Source organism: Psammomys obesus, unplaced genomic scaffold (genome assembly GCF_907164565.1).
Source record: "Psammomys obesus unplaced genomic scaffold, mPsaObe1.curated_primary_1811, whole genome shotgun sequence".
Lineage (NCBI taxonomy): Eukaryota > Metazoa > Chordata > Mammalia > Rodentia > Muridae > Psammomys > Psammomys obesus.
This window is the reverse complement of record NW_026589873.1, coordinates 14,754-38,964: the sequence shown is the minus strand read 5'-3', so window position 1 is coordinate 38,964 and position 24,211 is coordinate 14,754. Positions and strand designations below refer to the sequence as shown.

The 24,211-nt window shown below is 41.3% G+C and overlaps 3 gene segments (V, D, J or C); all 3 read left to right on the top strand.

Moving 5' to 3' along the window:
• The first annotated feature begins 298 nt into the window (after window positions 1–298).
• LOC129675475 (T cell receptor alpha variable 9-2-like) lies at window positions 299–1,012 on the top strand. The segment is given in 2 exon segments: window positions 299–356; window positions 495–1,012. Coding segments are annotated over 2 exon segments (576 nt in total).
• Window positions 1,013–10,519: 9,507 nt separating this feature from the next.
• On the top strand, window positions 10,520–11,053 carry LOC129675482 (T-cell receptor alpha chain V region CTL-F3-like). The segment is given in 2 exon segments: window positions 10,520–10,571; window positions 10,686–11,053. Coding segments are annotated over 2 exon segments (420 nt in total).
• Window positions 11,054–16,256: 5,203 nt separating this feature from the next.
• LOC129675474 (T cell receptor alpha variable 23/delta variable 6-like) lies at window positions 16,257–16,851 on the top strand. The segment is given in 2 exon segments: window positions 16,257–16,308; window positions 16,463–16,851. Coding segments are annotated over 2 exon segments (441 nt in total).
• Window positions 16,852–24,211: the final 7,360 nt, after the last annotated feature.

The window sequence follows — 24,211 nt, the reverse complement described above, 5'->3', positions numbered from 1 at the left end:
GCCTATGTTCAAGGGTCCAGCTTTAATCTCAAGTAAAAGAACCTTGAGATGCTCTCCTATGGTTGATGTAGGCCACAATAGCTGTGCTTAAATGTACAGGGTGGAAAGACTGATATCTGCATCATTAACAAAATCAGGGAGAGGGCTCAGGTTAACATCCATCCTCAGTTCAGTTTCTGTGCAGCAGGGGGCGCAGTCTCCTAACACAGGCTCATGTCTGTGTCATTTATAACTAAATCAACTCATAGTTTCTCTGAGATAACACCTCTTCATGCTAAGCATCAAGACCGTTTTCTAGATGACAGTAAAGATGGACTTTTCTCCAGGTTTCGTGGCTATGCTGATTCTCATACTAGGTAAGTAAAGTGACTTCAAACACTTTTTAGCTGGAAGTTACTTAAGAACATTATCCTCAAGGTGACACTGAGAGCTCTCTCTGTCTCTCTGTGTGTGTGTCTCTCTCTCTCCTTTTCTTTCCTTTCCTTGCACTCTAGGAAGGACCCACGGAGACTCTGTGACTCAAACAGGAGGCCAAGTGACCATCTCCGAAGGCGAGTTCCTGAGAATAAATTGCACGTATTCAGCCACAAGCATAGCATTCCCTGCTCTTTTCTGGTATGTTCGATATCCTGGAGAAGGCCTGCATCTCCTCCTGAAAGTCATCACAGCTGGAGAGAAGGGAAGCAGCAGAGGGTTTGAAGCCACATATGATAAAGGAACCACCTCCTTCCACTTGCAGAAAGCCTCGGTGAAAGAGTCAGACTCGGCTGTGTACTACTGTGCGATGAGTGACACAGTGGCAGACACTGCAGGGGGAGCTGAGCACAAACCGAGAGGAAACAGGTGGCCTGGCTGCTGCGCACCTGCCTCTGAAATCACTGACTTCAGCACAGCTCCTGTGAGGCCTTCCATGTCTCTGCTGGTGAAAATCACAGAAATGTCCTCATGCCGGGCCACATTAACTTCACAAATCATTAGAAGAATGAAGACGGTTCTGGGGTCATGGCTCTAGTTCATTTAAGCCATGTTCTCACAGTGCTGCAGAACAAACCCAGAGCCCTGCACATGCCAGATAAGTGGTCGACCAGTGAGCCACATTTTAAACCTTATCTGTCTTCAGGTAATCAAATGTGCTGGAGAAAGTGATGTTTATAGATTCTGGAAGAAAGGTGACAGAAAATGGCAATCATTCCCTAACAAAGCCCTCTGGAATTCTTTTTTTCCCCCTCTTATATATTCATCCCAACTGCAATTTATCCTCTTCACACCAATCTCTGAACCCCCTATTCTCCCTCTCTGCCAGAATCATCACCTTTTCTCCCCTCAGAAACGTGCAGGCCACCCAAGGACACCAACCAAACATGATAATACAAGCTACAATAAGACCAGAAATATATCATCACGTCAAGGCTGGACAAGGCAACCCAGAAGGAGGAAAATGGTCTTACAAGTAGGCAAAGAGTCAGGGGCAGACTCATCTCCTGCTGTTAGAAATCCCACAAGAACACCAAGCTACTCAGCCAGAACATATACACAGGGAGAGAGAGCAGACCCCTTCTGGCTTCCTAATTCTTGCAAGCACCTATGAATTCCCTGGGTCAGCCCATGAGTCAGTTGATTCTGTGAGCAGACCCCTCTGGTTCCTCCAATCCTTCTTCTCTCCCTCTCCCTTCTCCACAAGACTACAGGAACTCTGCCTAATGTTTGGCTGTGGGACTCTGTATCTGCTCCCAGCAGTTGCTGGATGCAGTCTCTCTGGTCCCTTTGATGAAAATTCTGCCAGGCTCCAGTCCCAGAACACTCTGCAGAAAGGACAAGCTGTAGGTCTAAGGCTTTGTGGCTAGGCTGGTGTCTAAGTCCTTCCACTTGAGGCCTTGCCTGGCTACAGAAGATAGCTCTGTGTCCCCATTACATGAGTCTTTGCTATAGGAGAGTAACCCTAGCAAACATGCCTCCCCTATTTCTCAAGGAGAAGAAGGAAGAGCAGGAACTCAGTTACAGCAGCAGCATGGAGAGCTGAAGGGGACACTCACTGTGCAGAAGAAAGGTCACCTTCTGACAAAACAACAGAATGTCTTCTGTTGGGAGAATCTGTTCGCGCTCTCTTTCTGTCTCTCTCTCTCTCTCTCCTTTCTTTTCTTTTTCCTATATTTTAATTTGAGACAGGGTTTCTCTATATAGCTTTGGCTGTCATGGAACTCTCTTTGTAGACCAGGCTGGCCTCAAACTCACGGAGATCTGCCCTCCTCTGCCTCACATAAGAAAGGTTTATTTTTAGCAATTCTTTGGTCACTGTCAGTATCCACAAGATGGCAGGCTCTTCTCAACGACTGGGGAAATCTCTCAAGTGGTTTTGAGTAAGAAATTTGTGGAGAAAAGGGGAGGAGAAGAGAGGTAATAAAGGAGTGGAGGGGTTTGATGATGAAAACAAAAGGTGGTGAAATGTGCTTTTTTCTCTACTTGGTGGAAGAGTATCTTGATGTTTCCTGAAGAAGAAACATTAGAAATGGGAAACTAATTTTGAGGAGCTTAGAAACTGAATCCTCAGTGAAGAAGGGAAGAGAGAGTGATGAAATTTTGAGCGTTTTGCTGGTGGTCCTGTGGCTTCATTTAATTGTGAGTTTGGATATTTCCTTTGTATATAAATTGTGGTGTGTGAAGTTGTTTCTAGTTATTACTCTAGGATAATGGTAGAAATACCAATGTTTTAAGTCTTTATTTAAAGGGTGGGAGTCCCATGGACAAGTGTTGGCATTCTACAGTGTTAGCATCCCTATGTCTCCAATCCTGTTTGCCTGACCTTTGTCTTTCTGCACAGGGGTGAGCAGCCAGCAGAAGGTGCAGCAGAACCCAGAATCCCTCAGTGTCCCAGAGGGAGCCATGGCCTCTCTCAACTGCACTTCCAGTGATAGTGCTTCATACAACTTCTGGTGGTACAGACAGCATTCTGGGAAAGGCCTTGAGTTGCTGATGTCCATTTTCTTCAATGGTGACAAGGAAGAAGGCAGATTCACAGCTCACCTCAACAGATCCAGCCTGCACGTTTCTCTGCACATCAGAGACTCCCAGCCCAGTGACTCTGCTGTCTACCTCTGTGCAGTAAGCACATGGTGCTCCCCAGGCACCTGCAGCCTGCACACAAACATACTGGGCCTCAGCAAGGTCTAAGCTCGAGCATGCTTGATTTTGAAAGTATTTTCTTTATGAAAACACCTCATCCTGAACACATAGTGCCCTAAGCTTCATGTCTCCTATTCCTCCTTTTTTTTTTTCATAACCTGCTGAATCTAATTAGTGGCGCCATATGCTTATGGGTGTGGGATCATCCACTGATGCATGGGAACCTACAAGACTTCACTTTCCTAAAAAAAGTGACTTTCCTCACCCACTATCTATCAATTACCAATATATCCTCAGTAAGAAAAGAGGGGTCTCAGGAGTCCTTTTCCCCTCTATACTTGAATTTGTAGCTGTTTTGGTTTTGTGCATGTCTGGTGCAGGAAACCACAGGTCCTGTGAGTTCATGTTGTGCAACAGCCTCGTCATGTCCAGAGGACATTTTGAAGCTCTCCTCTTCTTCTTCGACTTTTTTTTTCCACTTTTCTTCCAAGATGTTCCCTAGGCTTTCTTGTGATGAAAAGAGTAGAGAGGTTTCCCCTGTGGCTCATCACTCACATTCTCCTTTTCTCAGCGCTTGGAGCATTCTTCCTATCGTTGGGATCCTACAGTGTTCCAACTCCTTCTTCTGTGGTATTTTCCTGGCCATGGAAGGTCCGATATAGATACCCCATTTAGTCTTGAGTTCTCAACACTTACTCTCATAACTCTGGGTAGTATGCCTCACTGAATTAAGTCACTGAATAGAAAGCTTCTTTGACCAAGTTTGAGAGCAACAATATTCCTATTGTTGGCTCTTGTTTGACATTAGAGTTATTTATTCCTTGCAGCTGGGAGACACACTTTGTCTCTTCCTTTGGATGATCTATCATCAATGCTGGTTCATAAATGGAGTCTCAGATATGGTCATACCTCTGTGAATTTCTTCAGAGATCACGGTGTAAACATTGGCCCTGCTTCTGTTCAGTACATGCCAAAAAATTTCAAAGTCACCCTGTTGAATTTTTTACAGATCCAATTCAGTTTGCTTTCTGCAGTCTCACAGTATTCTCTTGTCCCATGCAGCTATTTTCATTAGTGAAGATAATAAAAAGCTTAACATATTTCACAACACTAGAGACACATGAAAGGCAGAAGAGTCAACAGCAGCTAATGACTATTTCTGTCAGGCAGTCAAGGTCAGCATCCAAGAAAGTACATGTCAGAGGTAGTACCTAAACTTTACGTGACCATATGACTATATCCCAAGTTGGAACATGCATGGAGAATGATCACCCAGATGATTAAATAATCCCAACATCATTACATCGGCACATATCGAGTCTCTTCTATAGCCTTTTGAGGACCTTAGACAAGGAGACTGACAGCTCTTTCCTCTTTGAAATGGTGTTCTCTTGGAGGTTTCTCTCACTTTTCCTTAATTTCTCATGTTTTAATAAAGATTTCTTTACACACATGCACACACACACACACACACAAACACACACACACACGAGCCCACATTTCTTCCTTACACTAACATGAGATCACAAACTCAGAGCCACTGTCCCAGGTTAAACTTTGGTGAATATGAGTGTCTGGCACTGGGTCTTTTGGTCATTTACCACAGTAAAAAGAAACAAACAACAAAATCTTGACATCCGTTGGATCTATATAAATCTTTTTCTGCATTCATGTGTTATTGAATTAAATGTTACCTTTTAATATGTTCTAGGAATAGTCAGAGAATGGATGTCTTTGAAATTCTTAATCAGCTCTGGACACTCAGGCATAGTGGCAGGATGAGGTGGAGGTGGCAAGCACCAGATAGCAGATGACAGGATGGCAGGGCTTCTGTCTCTTTTGTCTTGGTTTTAAGCCATTATCACTGTGTGTGTGTGTGTGTGTGTGTGTGTGTGTGTGTGTAGACTGTGCTTTCCTCTACCTGGTTAAGTTAAAAGACAAGGGCTCTAGAAAACAGCCAATATACATACTCAGTAGCTGGAACTAACTCTTCTTTCTTAGGAACCTAGTTCCAAATCAGGGTCCGATCTGTATTCCCTGTGATAAAGGAGAGCATGGACAAACTCTGGGAGTTATGGGGCTGTAAGCCTACAACCAGCTGGTGAGGTCAATCTATTGATAATGGGAACAGGAACGTCTAAGTTCAGAAGCTGCATCACTGAAGAGGCCAGGTCTTCTTGATAATTTGTAAATTGACTTGAAAAATGTATGTGCTGTGCTGACTTCTGATCTCTAGCCCATGTTTCTGTCTAGCAGTGAACAACCTACAAGGAGAAGATTATTCCATGCCCCAACATCTAGGAGGCTGGACATGTTAACAATATCTGCAGGCAAAAAACTTCCATGGCTGCACTGCAGAGGCACAGGCAGAGCACAGATAGAAGCTACCCTGCTAAGCTTAAGAAATTTAACAGTGAGAAACAAGTAGTGGATGACTAAAAATCACCACTGATGCAGTAGGAATAAGCGTTAAATACATTGACTGTTGTGCAGACTTGCTTGTTGTGCAGTCAGAGGGGCCACATAGTTAACATCAATGTTGGACTTCAAGATGATTGGCTTTTCTTCAGCCTCTTGACCTGAGACAAAGCTTAGCAGTGTAAAACAGAGGCCTGATGAAGCTTCTCTCCATCAGTAGATCCCCTGCTGCTGTTGGAACTGAACAAGTTCTAGGCCTGCTCACTCAGTACATGTTTATCTCAAAGCTGTGGGTCAATCATCCATCTTGTGTTTATTCAGACTGAGCAACCCTAAATGAGGGAAGGAAAATCTTTTAAAGTTTCTTACAAACTTCAGTCTTGGAGAAGACATGAGAATTTTGGGTTCCTGAATGTTCTCTCTCTGTTCCCTGTTTTTTTCTCTCTCTCTGTTTCCCTCCCTTTATCTTTCTCTATCTCTCTTTGCCTGTGCTTGTGTGTGTGTTTAGCTTTCTCCATCAGTTGGTTCTGTCTACTTTGTTTTCCCTGCTTCTGTGTGCTGTAGTCAATATTTTTCTTGCCTTGTACTTTAGCTAGCAGAGTAAAGAAATTAATCAAGGCCCTCAGATGGTCACAGTCCTCCACTCAAAGCAGTTTCCTATCCCTGTCCTGGCTGCACACTGCTGCTTACTTCTGTGCTGCAGACAGAGTGCCCATGTGACTGTTGCTGTAATGCAAACTCTCAGTGCTGCTTCCTACATACCCTACCTATGGATGGAGGTTGTAATTACCTCTTCTCATGAAGAAAGGCCCATTATCAATAGGAAAAATGAACTCTTTAAAAACTTCTGACTTTTCAAACCATCTTTGATTGAAGTAAAATACCATGTGCATAGATTCAAACAACAAAACACCAGGTTCATTTTTGGGCATTCTTACCTGCATGCCTTCAAGTGTAGTGACTTTGTATTTCTTCCCTTGAAAGGAAGGATTCAGATTACCAATCACAAAAGATTCCTCAAGCTCTGATATCAGAATAAGGAGTCTTGTATCCTTGTGGATCATGAAGAAGGACTGCCTGGTACTACTGAAAGGCCCTAAAGGCTACATGTGCAGCCCCAAGGCCTAGATAGCTCTTTGAAACACCGAGATGAGTCTTATATTCTTCTAATTCCAGGAAGTGGTGGTTCATCATGTGTTATACTGAGTAGGTTATTAAAATGATATGTTTTGAAAGTAGGTATTTCTATGAGGAATTATGTCTAGTATCTAGTCATTCTTGCTTCCAGCACACACATGCACTATACATGCACTATAGTTTTCAAATCCCACTGCAGTGAGAGGAACAGTGTGAAGGGTAAACTGAGGAAAACACTTTCCAGCATGGACTCTTTCTAGAGTGTGCCCAAAGAGACTATTTCCCTAAGAACTTTTTTTTTAAGTGAATGTCTTCTCTCTTCATACTCTGGGGAATCTTACCTTCCAGGCACCATTTCTCTTGTTCGAGTGAAAAGTAACAGGTATTCTCTACAATAGCAAAAATCTCTTTAATAATTACAGTTGAGAGGCTTTTGATGACTGCTTCTATTTCATTAAGGGTTTTAGTTCATTTAAATTCTTAACCGATTTTGGTTTAACTTTGGTAAGTGGTATCTATAAGAAAATCATCCATTTCTTTTAAATTTTCCAATGCTGTGGTGCACAGCTTTTTAAGTATGATCTAATGATTCTTTGGATTTCTTCAGTGTCTGTTGTCACATCCCCTTTTTTATTTCTAATTTTATTAATTTGGACACTCTCCCTTTGTATTTTACTTAGATTGGCAAAAGGTTTGTTTATCTTGTTGATTTTCTCAAAAACCAGCCCTTGGTTTTGTTATGTCTCTGTGTTTTTAGTACAGAATTCTACTAGACTTTCAAAGAAAAATTAATACACCACAAACTGTTCCATAATATAGAAACAGAAGGAAAATTGCCAAACTCATTCTATGGGAACACAGTCACCCTGATACATAAAATACACAAAGACTCAACAAAGAAAGAGAATTTCAAACCAATATCATGAATATTGATGCAAAAATACTCAACAAAATACTTGCAATACTTGCAAACTAAATCTGGGGACACATCAAAAATACCATCCACCATGATCAAGCAAGCTTCATCTCAGGAATGCACGGATTCAACACATGAAAAATCCATCAACATAATACACCATATAAACAGACTAAAAGAAAAAAAACCACATGATTATTTCATTAGATGCTGAAAAGACCTTTAACAAAATCCAATACTCCTTCATGTTTAAAGTCTTGGAGAGATCAGGATACAAGCCACATATCTAAACACAATATATAGCAAGCTAATAGGCAAAATCAAGTTAAATGGAGAGAAATTTAAAGTATTCCCACTAAAATCAAGGATAACACTAGGCTGCCTGCTTTCACCATAGCTCTTCAATATGGTATGTTGGTATAATGTTCTTTTAAAATGTATACACCTTACCTTTGTTCATTCAAATACTGATCCCCCACCCATTCTCTGGTTTCAATCCAGATATTGCATTGTGATACCCATTCTAAGCATCCTGTCTCAACTCTTGTGTAAACAGGCCTAAATAAAGCAACTAGACACAATGTTGAGCTGGGAGGAGCCAGAGGACAGGACAGAGGGGAGGAGCTAGAGGGCAGGAAATGAGTGGGAGGAGAACAGGTGAGCTTGAAGGCAGAGCAACAGGACAGATCTTGGAGGACTTGGAGCATGAACCAGACCTAAGATTTCACAAAAAAGCAAATATAATGTGGGAAATCTAAATGTTAGGAAACTATGAGGGCTTGGAGGTTTAGGAAGGAGTAACTATTGCCCAGCATTGTGTTCTAGGTTAACTAAATAAATCCAATCTCTGTGAGGTGATTTGGTTATACAGTTGTTTAGGAGAACAGCTTTACTAAAAGATAATTATTAGACAATATTAATTGTCTCCTACAACAATGGTAGTTGAAGATCTAGATAGAGTGATAATACAAGTAAAGGAGATAAAAGGGATACAAATTAAAAAAAACAGCAGTCAAAATATCACTATTCTTAGGTGATAAGATAGAATACATAAGTGACCCTGTGATTCTACCAGAGAACACCTACAGCTGATAAACACCTTCAGTAACATGTCTGAATAAAAAATTAACTCAAAATGTCAGAAGCCCTCCTTTATACAAGTGACAAAAGGGCTGAGAAAGAAAGTAGAGAAACAACACCCTTCATAATAGCCACAAATAATATAAAATATCTTGGTGTAACCCTAACCAAGGAAATGAAAGCCCTGTATGACAAGAATTTTAAGTATTTGAAGAAAGAAATTGAATATTTTAGAAGATGGAAAGATCTCCCATGTTCATGTATCAGTCGGATTAACAAAGTAAAAATGGCCATTATGCCCAAAGCCATCTACAGATTCAATGCAATACCCATTAAAATCCTAGCACAATTCTTTACAGACCAAGAAAGAGCAACCATTATCTTTATATGGAAAAAATAAAAGATGCAGGATAGCCCAAAAAATTCTGTACAATAAAAGAACGTGTGGTGTAATCAACATCCCTGATTTCAAGCTATACTACAAGCAATAGTATTAAAAAATGCAAGGTACTTGCATAGAAACAGACAGGCTGATCCATGGAACTGATCAATGGAAATAAACCCACATTCCTAAGGCCACTTGGTTTTTGACCAAAAGCCAAAACCATACACTGGAGAAAAGAAAACATCTTCAACAAATGGTGCTGGTCGTACTAGATGTCTGCATTTAGAAAAATGCAAATACACTCATATTCATCATCCTGCACAAAACTCAAGCCCAAGTGGATCAAAGATCTTGACAGAAAACCAGAGACTCCAGATCCATTCGAAGACAAAAGTGGGGAAAATTCTGGAACTCACTGGCATAGGAGAAAAGTTCCTGAACAGAACAGCAACAGCACAGACTCTGAGATCAACAGTTAATAAACGGGATCTCATGAAACTGAGAAGCTTCTGTAAGTCAAAGAACACTGTCAATAGAACAAAATGGCAGCCTAGAGATGGGTAAAAGTTCTTCACTAACAGTACATCAGACAGAGGACTAATATCCAAAATATACAAAGAACTTAAGAAATTAAACATCAACAAATCAAATAATCCAATTAAAAATGGGGTACAGATCTAAACTGATAATTCACAACAGAGGAATCTCGAATGGCTGAGAAGCACTTAAAAATGCAGCTTCTCATATGAACTCACAGAGGTTGGCAGCAGGCTAGCAAAGGATCAGACAAATGGGGACAGTGGGCATTCCCTCCCTTAGCTACAGAGCTGTTGGCAGTTTGTATCTGCTGAGAGAGAGAGAGATGCAGTTTAAAAATGCAGCTCCTGGTGCTTAGACCACCCTCTACTGAGGAAACAAAGCTAAGAGTATATGGGAAGAACAGCCGGAAAGACAAAAAGTGTCTTATTTAAAAAAGAGAGGAACAAAATGTGGTTGATAGGGAAGTTGGATGGATCTGTTAGAATTGGAGAGAGCAGATGAGTATAATAAAATTTCACTGCATAACATTCTCTAAAGAACCAATAAAATGAGAAAAATAGATGAATTTTATCAGAGGTATGGGTGTGTGTACACTTTTATGCACACTCACCCCATTAAATACCATAGGATACATGTAGTTCATAACACAGGTGTCAACTAGAGACCTGTCTGCTTAGGGTGAGGTTTCAAGTTTATTCACAGTGTCTTGTGCAGCCACCTGTGGTGCAGTTTTAAGGAGATCAGCAGAGGGCGCTGCTTTCTTAGATGTGGAGATGTGGGTTACATCTTCTTCAGGTGGCTTAACATGACAGAGTCACTGTGCAAACAGAGGTCCTTGTTCATGAGTGAGGAGTTTGATGAGGTCCTGCTGAAGACTTGCCCTACGAGACTGGTGCAGTCAAGGACCAAGTGTCATTTCTTCTATGAACATGCTTCCTGTCACCTGCTCAGTTCTTGTGCTCCTCTTCATGCTCAGTAAGTTACATTTTACCCTAAGGGTTAATGATGTCTTTGTCTTAAAACTATGACAGCCTTTAACCTTCCTCCTCATATAAAACAGTAATTCCTCCTTGTTTGTTTGCTTTTTAGGAAGCAGCAATGGAGACTCAGTGACCCAGACAGAAGGCTTGGTCACTGTCACAGAGGGGTTGCCTGTGATGCTGAACTGCACCTATCAGACTACTTACTCAGGTCCTTTCCTCTTCTGGTATGTGCAATATCTCAACGAAGCCCCTCAGATGCTCCTGAGGAGCTCCACAGACAACAAGAGGACAGAGCACCAAGGGTTCCACGCCACTCTCCACAAGAGCAGCAGCTCCTTCCACCTGCAGACGTCCTCAGTGCCGCTGTCAGACTCTGCCCTGTACTACTGTGCTCTGGGTGACACAGTGAGGGAGACTTCAGGGGAACCTGCACACAAACCACAGTGCAGGAGGCCTAGGGGAGCAGCCCTGTGAGGGAGGCTGTATGCTTTCTCCAAGTGCTGCTCACCAGCTTCCTGTAAAATAGCAACAAGTCTCAGGTCAAATATCTAGAAACCTAGGAATCTGTGGATATTCTCACTGACAGGATGGAAGTCAGTGGTAGAGACAACTCAGGCTGTGACCCTTGAAATAATGTTTTCTCCCTAACTGGATGTCTTAATAGCAAACTTCTCCAATAAAACCCTGACATAGGCTTTATCTTTACCAAGATGTCTTACAAAACCTAGGGACTTAAATTCTCCAGCAATCTTCTGATATTATCCCACAAATTTACGATTTAAATAAGAAAGCTAGACTCTAGTCATTAAACTATTGTTTCAGTGTCATTCTATAAATTATTTAGATCATAACTCACCTTGGTCCATGTTACAGAGTGTCCCCCAACCTCTACTCTTAGTTACTTGTCTATTGCTTTGAAGAGACACCATGAATGATCAAGACATGCTTCTGAAAGAAAGCATTTCATTGGAGGCTTGACCACAGTTTCAGAGGTGATCATCATGGTACGGAGAGTAGGAGCAGGCAGGCAGGCAGGCTGTCATGGCCCTGGAGTAGTAGCTGAGAGCTTACATCTGATCACAAGCAAGAGACAGAGAGAAGGAGAAACTGGGCCTGACTTTGCCGTTGAGATTCCCAAGACCAACACCAGTGACACACCTCCTCTGACAAGGCCATACATCCTGATTCTTTCTAAATAGAACACAAACTGAGAGCCAAACATTCCCATATAGTAGCCTATGAAGGTCATTCTCATTCAAACCACCATGCTCCCTGACAGCCTTCACTTAGTGAAGCTGCTCAAGAAACACAGCTGTTGGAGGTCTAAATATGATGCCCAGAGTGACATTTCCATTTCTTTCAAAAGTTCTTCCAACATTTCTTACACACATTGTATGAAATGGCCAGGTAATGAAAGTCTCTATCCAAAAATCCCTTCCGCTTAAAGTCTATTCTTGTTTGCCATCACACTTTGCTTCAATCCCGATGATGTGGTGTTCGCACTCACCTGGGATTAGAGTTGGTTTCTCTCATAATTTTTCTGAAACATGAGAAAGGAGGCCAAGGTTTTTGCTTCATCTCAACCATGTAAAAAATGCTGGTTTAAAGTAAAATGCTCTAAGACTTATACTTATCTCTCTGTAATAAATAAAGAGCTGAAATAATAATAAGAAAAAACCCACAATGTCTTTCAAAGAAGACTCATGTTTGTATATACAAAGATCAGCAAAAAATTACACATTCTATTACTGGTTAAGGAGAATCATGGGATGTCAAATTGCTTTTCTAAATCCCCAAAACTACTTCTAATGGCATAGCATAGAATAGAATCTCTTAGATGTGAGCCTGTCAAATCTAATAAAAGCCTGAATGTAGGCTTAGATTTTACCAAACCTACTTTATTTAAGGTTCTTAAACACCTTTACCTCCCACCCAGCCCCTACCTTTAGTTAGGAGAGTAATAGGGAAAAGGGCTGTAGACCTCTTTACTTTACTTCCTGCTGGTTTGGGTCCATGGATCTTTAGGGGATTACCAAAATCAGCCTTTAAGTTCCAGCAGTCCAGTCCTAAGGCCACAGCACCATGAAGTCAGCTAAAGCTACAAGACTCAGTTGGTTTGCCCCATCAAGTTCTCTGGGACAGTTCTCTTTGCAAAGAATGAAGATCAGCTCAGTGATGTCGATCCAAAAAGGGATGCATCCCTGGGGTCTTTTATTTATCTCCTCTACTCAGAGGCCACCCATGGATGTTCTCAGCTGGCCAAAGTCATTCCCCTTGTATGAGAGAACTCACAGCAAAACACCACATGCCCTTTCCCAAGCCCACCTCCAGCAAAACATCAAGTGTGCAGCTTGCAGGAAAACATCACATGATAAAACTGAGTCTTCAGGGAAACCAGAAACTTCCACTGCACATGAGTTCCAGGTGTGGGAACCCTTCTTTCAAGTTGTTAGGTGCTTCAAGAGACTCCTCCAAATAATTGCCATTACCCTTTCTTACCCCCACGGAATTTTAAGATAAGGCCCTAGTTCTAAGAATACCACATACTTTAAACAAAGACTTGTGAGGATTTAGCTAAAACTGACCTGAAGACTCCTCCCTGATGACAGGTTCTCACAGTATCCAAAGGTATCATCAATATTCCAAGGGAGAAAAGCAATAGATAATGCGACCAAGCTACAGAAAGACATAAATCAAAACAATGACCACAATGGCAAGAATAGCCACAGAAATGCAATGGCAGCATTTCCATCTTGGGGGAACTAATATATGCTTTATTGGACATAAAGCCTGCTCAATAGGAAGGAATTCAGGCCCAATACTGTAATCCTAGTCAACTCTCATGGCTGGAGATGTCATAGACACTAGAGGAAAACCAGCAATGTCCATTTTCCTAAATCAACATAGCTTCTAACTGTATTTTAAATATGTATAATTACACCAAAATAAGTGTAGTTCTCACTTCTCATCAAAAAAGCTTCCTTTTGAAACAAATAGAGTATAGTACAGTAATGGGCAAATGGTCAACATGCAAAGAGTACCTGGCCTCAAGTTCTCTAGTGCTAGTTAATACATCCAGAATACAGTTCCTACATACAAGGCTCGGGGATTAGCACAGAAGAGGAGCAGGGAGGAGTTGTAAGAAATGGAGGGAGAATACTTCTTCATTGCTGATGTGAATACAAATGGGGACAACCCATAAGGAAATGAGTATGAAGCGTCTCCAAATGCTGAACATAGTTCTACCACAAGATCTAGATGTTCCACTCTTGAGGATTTAACCAATAGACTCTACATCTTTCTACAGAGATACTTGCTCTTCATGTTCATTGCTGTGCACTTTGATATGTGTCAAGAGGACACAGTGGCTACACTTATGGCTAGTAGTTAACCCTTAAGTACCTTGCTAGAATGAGAACTATGTTAGTGGATTTGCAAGGTGATGATCTTAACTCCTGCCCCCTGGTGTCCACACATGGCATAGTATCTTCCTGTCTTCAGAACCTAGACTATGGCAGGTGTAACTCCTGAATTTTGTTTAATTTTATGAAAAAGACCAACAAATTGCACAGGCAATTTTGTTTCTCCTTAGTTCACCATACATTGAATTTGACTTGGAGTTCATCAAATGAGGATTGTCCATGACATGCATGTTTTCCTAAAATGTTCTTTCACAATGTTTATTTGAATCTATACTTCCCAGCAACATCAATCACATCATTTACCCAGGTGTTGTGATGGTGTTGTGTAGAACTCTAGCAACAGTGCAGTGTTCAGAATACTGAGTTCCTCGCACTTGTTTTGAAATGTGTAAAGATTTTGTAATTTTATCACTAAATTATTTTCAACGATTTCAGCTCATAACTTTATATTCTTAAAAAAACTCATAAATTTTGCAGTTAGAAAGCATACACCTTCCTCTGTGCATGGTCAGAAAGCCTGGGAATTCACTCTGGGAAGGCGGCAAGGACAGTGGGAACTCTATTGTGAACATTTTATTTCTCAGTTGGGCCACTAGAGGACAGTCCATTCTAAAGAATTAATGGCTTCTCCACAGAGCAGTCTGTAAATGGACTTATGTAAGAGGACACATGAAAATTTTTAGAATAAAATTTAATTTTTTCTTCAGTGAATGGAACATATATATTTCTTTGTTCATTTACTCATAACTTTAGCTGGTAATGTGACAGCATAATTCATTGTGTGTTTTCAACACAATTTGTTGATATTTGCAATAAACCCCAAATGATCTGGAACTGAAAAGACAGCTCAGTGATTAAGCACACTTGATGTATCAATGCTAATCTTGCTGTCCATGCTAAGATTTTGTCATTCTTAAGCTTGCACAGGCCTTGTGCAGACTGTCACAAAACTGCTCCTTCATAAGTTCAGCTGCCCTGATGTGTCCAGAAGACACTGTTTCCTGTTGTCATCCACCATCTCTGGTCCCCACACTGACTTTTCTTCTGCAATGATCCCTGAATCTCATGAGGAGAGCATGTGGTAGACATGTGCCATGAGGGCTGACCATCCTACACTCTCTTCTCTGCACCTTGGCTGACAGTGGGCGCAGGGCTAATCATTGACCACTGCAGTGAGTTTCTAAGGAGGACTGAGAGCTTCATTCATCTATGTGTACATGATGTGAAGTCATTAGGAGTTGGAGTCATACTATAACCATTCAGAGGACTATTATAGTCAGTTCTCCCATAGGGCATATGACACTATCAAAATTATCAATGCACATTAATTGTACAAATTAGTGGTTTTGTGGTGAAATTTTAACGTATGCATACGTAACAATTTCTTCATTTTCATCTTGTCTTCACTCTCTGTTTTCCTCTCTTTTCCCTTTGTCTTCATTCCTCTTCCCTTATTCATTTGTCTAACTTCTATTTTCACATCATCTTTACTTTCTTTTTTTTACTCCTTTTTTCTTTTGTTTTTGATTGTTTATTTGTTTATTTTTTTTTACAGATGAGAACACATACATTTTCTGTATGTCTACATGTCTGCTTTGTTTTGCTTAACATTGTGTCCTTAAATACTACCCACTTTCCTACAGATGGCAGGAGCTTATTTTGTTCTAGTGGCTGAACATTACACTGTAGTATCAGGTACAATATTCTGTACATTCATTGGTTGACAGGTGGTCCCTAGCTGTGTCTATATCTTGGCAGTCACGGATACTGCTGTAACAGACATGCATGTGCAGGTGTATCTCTCATGAAATGACCTCTTTCTCCTGGATAAATGCCCGTAGTGGTATTTGTTGGATCACTGGTCTTTCTTCCTTCCTTGCTTCCTTTCTTCCTCTGCTTTCTGTCTTTTCTTCCTCCTTGCCTGCCTACCACTCTCTCTCTCTCTCTTCTTTTTTCTGTCAGAAAATCAACACTATTCTGGGTCTCTATATCTACACACATTTCTACCAACAGCGTATAATTATAGAATTATAATGAGGGGATTTCTGATTCTCATGGCTCTGTTTTCAGCAGTACCAAATTTGAGAACAATGGAGAAGTGCTTCCTCTGTGAGAAATAGCTTTAGAGAAATAGCTCTGTATTTGTGAGGGGTGGAGCCAGCTGAAAGACCTGAGGTACCTGTGAAGTTGGAGTCAGTGTTCTGTGGGGAGATAAAAGAACACGTGCGTTCCCCTAAAACTTCAGTCTAGGAGGAATGGACAAGGTCCTGAAAGCATTGTTTTTAGTCCTAGGCCTTCACCTAGCTGGTGAGTCATGGAGAAGACACCCCATATCTCAGGATATGTGACTGATTTTGAGGCAGAAGGGAATTGGGGCACCAGACAAAGTCATCAGTCTTGAAATCATAAGCAGATAGTACATCCTTAGGAACCTAACACCATTTGTTATTTCCCTACACAGGGGTGAGTGGCCAGCAGAAGGAAAGACGTGACCAGCAGCAGGTGAGACAAAGTCCCCAATCTCTGAGAGTCTGGGAAGGAAGGACCACAGTTCTGAACTGCTCTTATGAGAACAGTGCATTTGTCTACTTCCCATGGTACCGGCAGTTCCCTGGTGAAGGCCCTACCCTCCTGATAGCCATACGTTCAGTGTCCAATAAAAAGGAAGAAGGACGATTCACAGTCTTCTTCAGTAAAAGTGACAAACAGCTCTCCTTGCACATCGCAGACTCTCAGCCTGGAGACTCCGCCACCTACTTCTGTGCAGCAAGTGCACAGTGTTTCGCAGACACCTGCAGCCCAGACCCAAACCTGCAGCTGAGGCTCCAGCAAAGCCTGCAGTGGGCCTGAGCCTGGAGGGTGTGTAGGAGTTCTTATTTGCAGGATCAGGTGACAGGGGCCACTGTGAGTGTAAGGATTAGACTCATTCAAGCCAGAGGCAGACCAAGATGAAGTCTCAGCATGCTTTTCTACATCTCTGTTTACTCCTCAAGAAAAGCTCGAGTTTTAGATCCATTTCCTTATCTGGTTTAGAGGATTTTTTCCTCTGTGGTTATAGAAATAGTTCTCTGTGTGTTTGGCTTGCAGCAACTATAAATTATGAAGGCCCTGTTCCCTACACTCTTGTCAGTGAAGTTGGTCATGTGTGGTTGTTACAGCCTAGTGTAAGGAGACCTTGACTTTGGCCTCTGGGATAGAAATCACATAGACTTTTCTTCTACACTAATCTCCTTCGATAACTATATCATTGGGAATTTATATGACCAATGAACTCTTCCACTTCCTCTTCTTTTGCCTCTTATGTCTTCATCTACCTTCAAGAAATTCAAGTGTGTAAACCAGGAGGCCCTCACAAGGATGCAGATGTGTTTAAAATAGATGAATGACATCAGTGGGGAGGAAAGAATGCAAATTAGTTATATAATGAAAATACACAACTTTCATTAAAGAAATTATTTTACATGTGTATTTCATAAATGAACAAAATATAAATATGAACATAAAGGCTTAGTCAATAGAAGCTGCTGCAGTATTTGTGGACATCAGCAATGCACAGAATTAAAGATTCTTTTACTGCCTAATACTTGGCAAGGATTGCTCATTTAATGCTATATAAAAGCCAAAAAGATTTCCAATAGAGAAAAATTTAAATTGGTTTTTATGCCACATTGTTAATGGCTTTGGAAGTCCTAAGTTCTTTGGGATCCTAGATAGGAGGAATTTTTGAGGCTAGGTTTGGTAGGCTAGCCTGAGCAACATAGTAAAACTCTGTCTCAGAAAACCAAAACCAACAAAAACAACATGGAAGACATTATATTTAAACACCTAAAGCCTACAAGTTCTTTTTCTCATCTACAATGAATAGTTTTTCAGTATGAAAAGGGGACAGTCACATAGGAAAATAAAGTCAGTTGGCTCTTAGCAGTAGGAAATATAGCTCACAATTCCAATAGGTGAACTCCTCTTTGTTTTGAAGGTTTTCTATCACTGAAAAGTTTTAATCTTGAGTCTAAAAACAAACAAACAAACAAACAAAACAGAAAACAAAACAAAAAAACACAATTTCTATCGGATTGAAATAGGCTTCATTGGAGGCGGGGGGGGGGGGGAAAAGGGGGGGGCCGGGGGGGCCTCCTTTTGGGGGGGGGGCCAGGTAGGTCTGGACCGGGGGAGAGCTATCAGAACTCGCGGCCATAAAACACAAGGGATTGTGTTTCACAGGTGAGAGGATACCCCACGGTGGGGGATTCAATCAGCTTTAACTCACCCGGCTAAACTGAGGAAGAGATCCTGGTTCCGCCAGGCGCTTGGTCACCAGCCCAGAGCTACCCGCCACTGCAATCTGGTCACGGTCCCAGACTGAACTGTGGGCCCACAACACCATAGACTGGATTTCCCAGTCGAGAGATAACTCCATGGAGCAGGAAACAATTGGGACCGACCTCAGGTTACCCAGACATCCCCGGGAAAAGACTCAGGTTCCGCGGGTGCCACAAGAGCCAGTCCGGACCCAGAGCCGGGTCGCAGGCGCCTGCCTGCACACCTGATTTGCCGCCTCGGATAGAACTGTGGGCACCAGGGCACCAGGGCACCAGACTGCGTGTCTCTGGCAGGAGGAAACCCCAGCAGAGGGGGTCAGCAGCTCTAACGCTTAGGACACCCAGCATCAAAACACTTCCTGGACTCACGAAGACTCTAGTGCAGGCAGGAGCGCTGTGCTCTGCCGCCATTGTTGAGTTCCCCTAGGGCACTGGGACACACAGCTGCATCCCCAGACCTACAAAAGCCAGAGAGCCATTACAGCAGCCCTCAGATACTGTGCCAAGGATCAACCAGTTATTCCTAGCTCGACTGTTAAAACTGTGGAAATCCCTGGTCCTTCAAGAGGGCTGCACCCACAGCGTCTGGACCAGAGCAGTGCCTGCAGCCGCCATCCCAGACAGAGACACACAGCTTCTGGTCCAGAGGGAGGCACCCAGCCTCCAGACCAGAACAGTGCCCCCAGGCGACAACTCAACCTAGGTGCACCTTCTCCAGGTCCAGAGCAGAGCAATCAGCCTCTGGCCCAGAGACTTGCTGAGTGCACCTCCCACTTTCCCAGACAGAACTGTGCACCCCAGGATAACAGACTGAGTTCCCCTGTTGGGAGAAAACCCCACAGCTAGGGAATCAGCAGTTTCTTCAAGAGGACTGTACATGGAAATTTAGTGAGCAGCAGCACACTAAATTTATAACAAGAAACCCAGCAGTGGGGCAGCTGTCTTGAGAAATTCTATGGGTAAGAGGAGATCCCCCCCTGCCTAACATAGACCACAGCTACTACTCAGGGCTATAAACCTGAGGTGAGCAGTGGCAACTCCTGAGAAACACTGGCCATACAGTGACCATAACCAAAAAGCAGAGAAGGACTCCTTCAGGAAAAATCATCTTCCGGCCAAGGGGATACGCCCTACCTCAGGACTCCAGGAAGCACAGAAACTAACAGCCAACACCTAAATCAGCCCAATGGGTAGAGGTCAGTGTAAAGGCTCAACTAACAAAAGACAGAGCAATATGGCATCTCCAGAACCCAGCCATCCTGAGGCGAACAGCCCTGAACAATGCAGCATAATAGAAAATCAAGAAGATGACCTTACATCTATATTGATGAAGAGAATAATAGAGGAAACAGATAAAATATGTAAAGAATTAGAGGAAGATAAAACCAAACAGATCATGGCTATCCGTAAAGAAATGGAGGAAGATAAAGACAAGCAGATTAGGGCCATCTGTGAAGAAATACGGGAAGATGCAGCCAAACAGCTTGTGGCCTTCAGAGAAGAAATAATTAAATCACTGAAAGAAATAAAAGAGACAGAGTTGAAGGAACTAAAAGAAAAAGAGGAAAATACAAGCAGACAGGTGAAGGAAGTAAACAAAACAACTCAAGACCTGAAGATAGAACTAGAAAAATTAAAGAAAACACAAATGGAGGAAATAATAGAGAGCAAGAATTTAGGGAAGAAAACAGGAACTACAGAGGTAAGCATAACCAACAGAATACAAGAAATGGAAGAAAGAATCTCAGGTGTAGAAGATACAATGGAAGAAATCGACATATCTGTCAAAGAAAATGTTAAATCCAAAAAATTCCTGACACAGACCGTCCAGGAAATCCAAGACAATATGAAAAGACAAAATCTAAGAATAATAGGTATAGAGGAAAAAGAAGACTCCCTTCTCCAAGGCCCAGAAAATATTTTCAACAAAATCATTGAAGAAAATTTCCCCAAGTTAAAGGAGAAGCCAATAAGGATACATGAGGCCTACAGAACACCCAACAAATTTGACCAGAAAAGAAAATCCTCCCGCCACATAATAATCAAAACAGTAAGTATACAGAACAAAGAAAAAATACTAAAAGCTGCAAGGGAAAAAGGCCAAGTAACATATAACAGCAAACCCATTAGAATCACACCTGACTTTTCAACAGAAACTATGAAAGCCAGAAGGGCCTAGACAGATATCATGCAGACCCTAAGAGAACACAGATGTCAACCCAGGCTACTATACCCTGCAAAACTCTCAGTCCTCATAGACGGAGAAAACAAGATATTCAATGACAAAAACAAATTTCAAAAATACCTACACACAAATCCAGCATTACAGAAGACACCGGAAGGGAAAATACAACCCAAGAAAATTAGCTTCTGTCAAGAAAACACAGGAAATAATTAACCTTATTACAACAAAACAAAAAGCAACCAAGCACACAACCTTATGACCACAGCCAACATCAAAATCAAAGGATCTAACAGCCACTGGTCATTAATCTCTCTCAACATCAATGGACTCAACTCTCCAGTAAAAAGACACAGATTAACAGAATGGATACATAAACAAAACCCAGCAATCTGTTGCATACAAGAAACACAGCTAAGACACAAAGATAGATATTATTTGAGGGTAAAAGGTTGGAAGATGACTTTCTAAGCAAATGGACCCAAGAAACAAGCAGGAGTAGCTATTCTAATATCTGATAAAATAGACTTTCAACCAAAATTAATAAAAAGAGATGAGGAAGGACACTTCATACTCATCAAGGGAAAATTCCACCAGGAAGACATCACAGTCCTGAACATCTATGCCCCAAATACAAGAGCACCCAGATTTGTAAAAGAAACATTGATAAAATTTAAACCACCTATACATCCCCACACATTAATAGTGGGAGACTTCAACACCCCACTCTCAACAAAGGACAGGTCAACAAAACAGAAATTAAACAAAGAATCAATATCTCTGACAGAGGTCATGAATCAAATGGACATCACAGACATTTACAGAACTTTACACCCAAAAACAAAAGAATTTGCCTTCTTCTCAGCACCTCATGGAGGTGCTTCTCCAAAATAGACCATATAATTGGTCACAAAGCAAGCCTCAACAGATACAAGAAGACTGAAATAATCCCTTGTATCCTGTCTGATCACCATGGAATAAAGCTGGACTTCAACAACATTAGAAATAGCAAAAAGCCTACACACACATGGAAACTGAACAACTTGATACTAAATGACAGCTGGGTCAGGGAATAAAGAAAGAAAGAAATTAAAGCCTTTCTAGAACTGAATGAAAATGAAGACACAACATACCTAAAATTGTGGGACACAATGAAAGCAGTGCTAAGAGGAAAGTTCATAGCACTAAGTGCCTTCAAGAAGAAATTTGAGACAGCTCATTTAAGCAACCTAATGGCCCACTTAAAAACCCTAGAAAAAGAAGAAGCAGACACACCAAAAAGGAGTATATGGCTGGAAATAATCAAACTCAGGGCTGAAATCAATCAATTAGAAACAAATAAAACAATTCAAAGAATCAATGAAACCAAGAGATGGTTCTTTGAGAAAATCAACAAGATCGACAAACCCTTAGCCAAGCTAATGAAAAGGCAGAAAGACACCTCCCAAATCAACAAAATCAGAAATGAAAAGGGGGACATAACTACAGACACTGAGGAAACCCAAACAATCATTAGGACTTACTTCAAAAGTCTATACTCAACAAAATTTGAAAACCTAAATGAAATGTACAATTTTCTTGATGGATTTGACTTACCAAAGCTGAATCAGGACCAGGTAAATCAATTAAATAGTCCTATATCCCCCAAAGAAATAGAAGCAGTCATCAAAAGTCTCCCATCCAAAAAAAGCCCAGGACCAGATGGCTTCAGCGCAGAATTCTACCAGACCTTCAAAGAAGAGCTAACTCCAATTCTCTTCAAACTATTCCACAAAATAGAAACAGAAGGAACATTACCAAACTCATTCTATGAAGTCACAATCACCTTGGTACCTAAACCTCACAAAGACTCAACAAAGAAAGAGAATTTCAGGCCAATCTCCCTTATGAACATTGATGCAAAAATACTTAACAAAATACTTGCAAACCGAATCCAAGAACACATCAAAGATATTATCCACTATGACCAAGTAAGCTTCATCCCAGGTATGCAGGGGTGGTTCAATATACGGAAATCCATCAATGTGATCCACCATATTAACAAACTGAAAGAAAAAAAACCACATGATAATCTCCCTAGATGCTGAAAAAGCATTTGACAAAATCCAACATCCATTCATGTTTAAAGTACTGGAGAGATCAGGGATACAAGGCACATATCTAAACATAGTAAAGGCAATATACAGCAAGCCTATAGCCAACATCAAACTGAACGGAGAGAAACTTAAAGCAATCCCACTGAAATCAGGGACAAGACAAGGCTGCCCACTCTCTCCATATTTCTTCAACATAGTGCTGGAAGTCCTTGCTAGAGCAATAAGATAGTTGAAGGAGATCAAGGGGATACAGATGGGAAAGGAAGAAGTCAAATTATCACTATTTGCAGATGATATGATAGTATATATGAGTGACCCCAAAAACTCTACCAGGGAACTCCTATAGCTGATAAACACCTTCAGCAAAGTGGCCGGATACAAAATTAACTCAAAAAAATCAGTAGCACTCCTGTATACAAAAGACAAAAGTGCTGAGAAAGAAATTAGAGAAACAACACCATTCACAATAGCCACAAATGACATAAAGTACCTTGGTGTAATCCTAACCAAGCAAGTCAAAGACATGTATGAAAAAAATTTCAAGTCTCTGAAGAAAGAATTAGAGGAAGATATGAGAAGATGGAAAGAGCTCCCATGCTCATGGCTTGGCAGGATTAACATAGTAAAAATGGCCATCTTACCAAAAGCAATCTACAGATTTAATGCAATTCCCATCAAATTGCCAACACAATTCTTTACAGACCTGGAAAGAAAAATTTTCAACTTCGTATGGAATAACAAGAAACCGAGAATTGCTAAAACTATCCTCTACAATAAAAAATCTTCTGGAGGTATCTCCATCCCTGATCTCAAGCTGTACTATAGAGCAACAGTTATAAAAACTGCATGGTACTGGCATAGAAACAGAATGGTGGATCAATGGAATCGAACAGAAGACCCAGAAATAAACCCACACACTTACGGACACCTCATTTTTGACAAAGATGCCAAAACCATACATTGGAAAAAAGATAGCATCTTCAACAAATGGTGCTGGTCCAACTGGATGTCTACATGTAGAAAAATGAAAATAGATCCATACTTATCACCCTGCACAAAACTGAAGTCCAAGTGGATCAAAGACCTCAACATAAAACCAGACACATTAAATCGGCTAGAAAAAAAAAGTGGTGAATACCCTAGAACTCATTGGTACAGGAGAAAACTTCCTGAACAGAACACCAACAGCACAGGCTCTAAGAGCAACAATCAATCAATGGGACCTCATGAAATTGAAAAGCTTCTGTAAAGCAAAGGACACTGTCATCAAAACAAAGTGACTGCCTACAGATTGGGAAAGAATCATCACCAACCCTTTATCTGACAGAGGACTCATATCCAGTATATATAAAGACCTAAAGAAGCTGAAAAGCAATGAACCAAGTAATCCACTTAAAAAAATTGGGAACAGAGCTAAAGAGAGAATTCTCTGTAGAGGAATATGGAATGGCAGAGAAGCACTTAAAGAAATGCTCAACCTCATTAGCCATTAGGGAAATGCAAATCAAAACAACCCTGAGATTTCACCTTACACCCATGAGAATGGCCAAGATGAAAAGCTCAAGGGACAACACATGCTGGAGAGGTTGTGGAGAAAGGGGAACCCTTCTCCA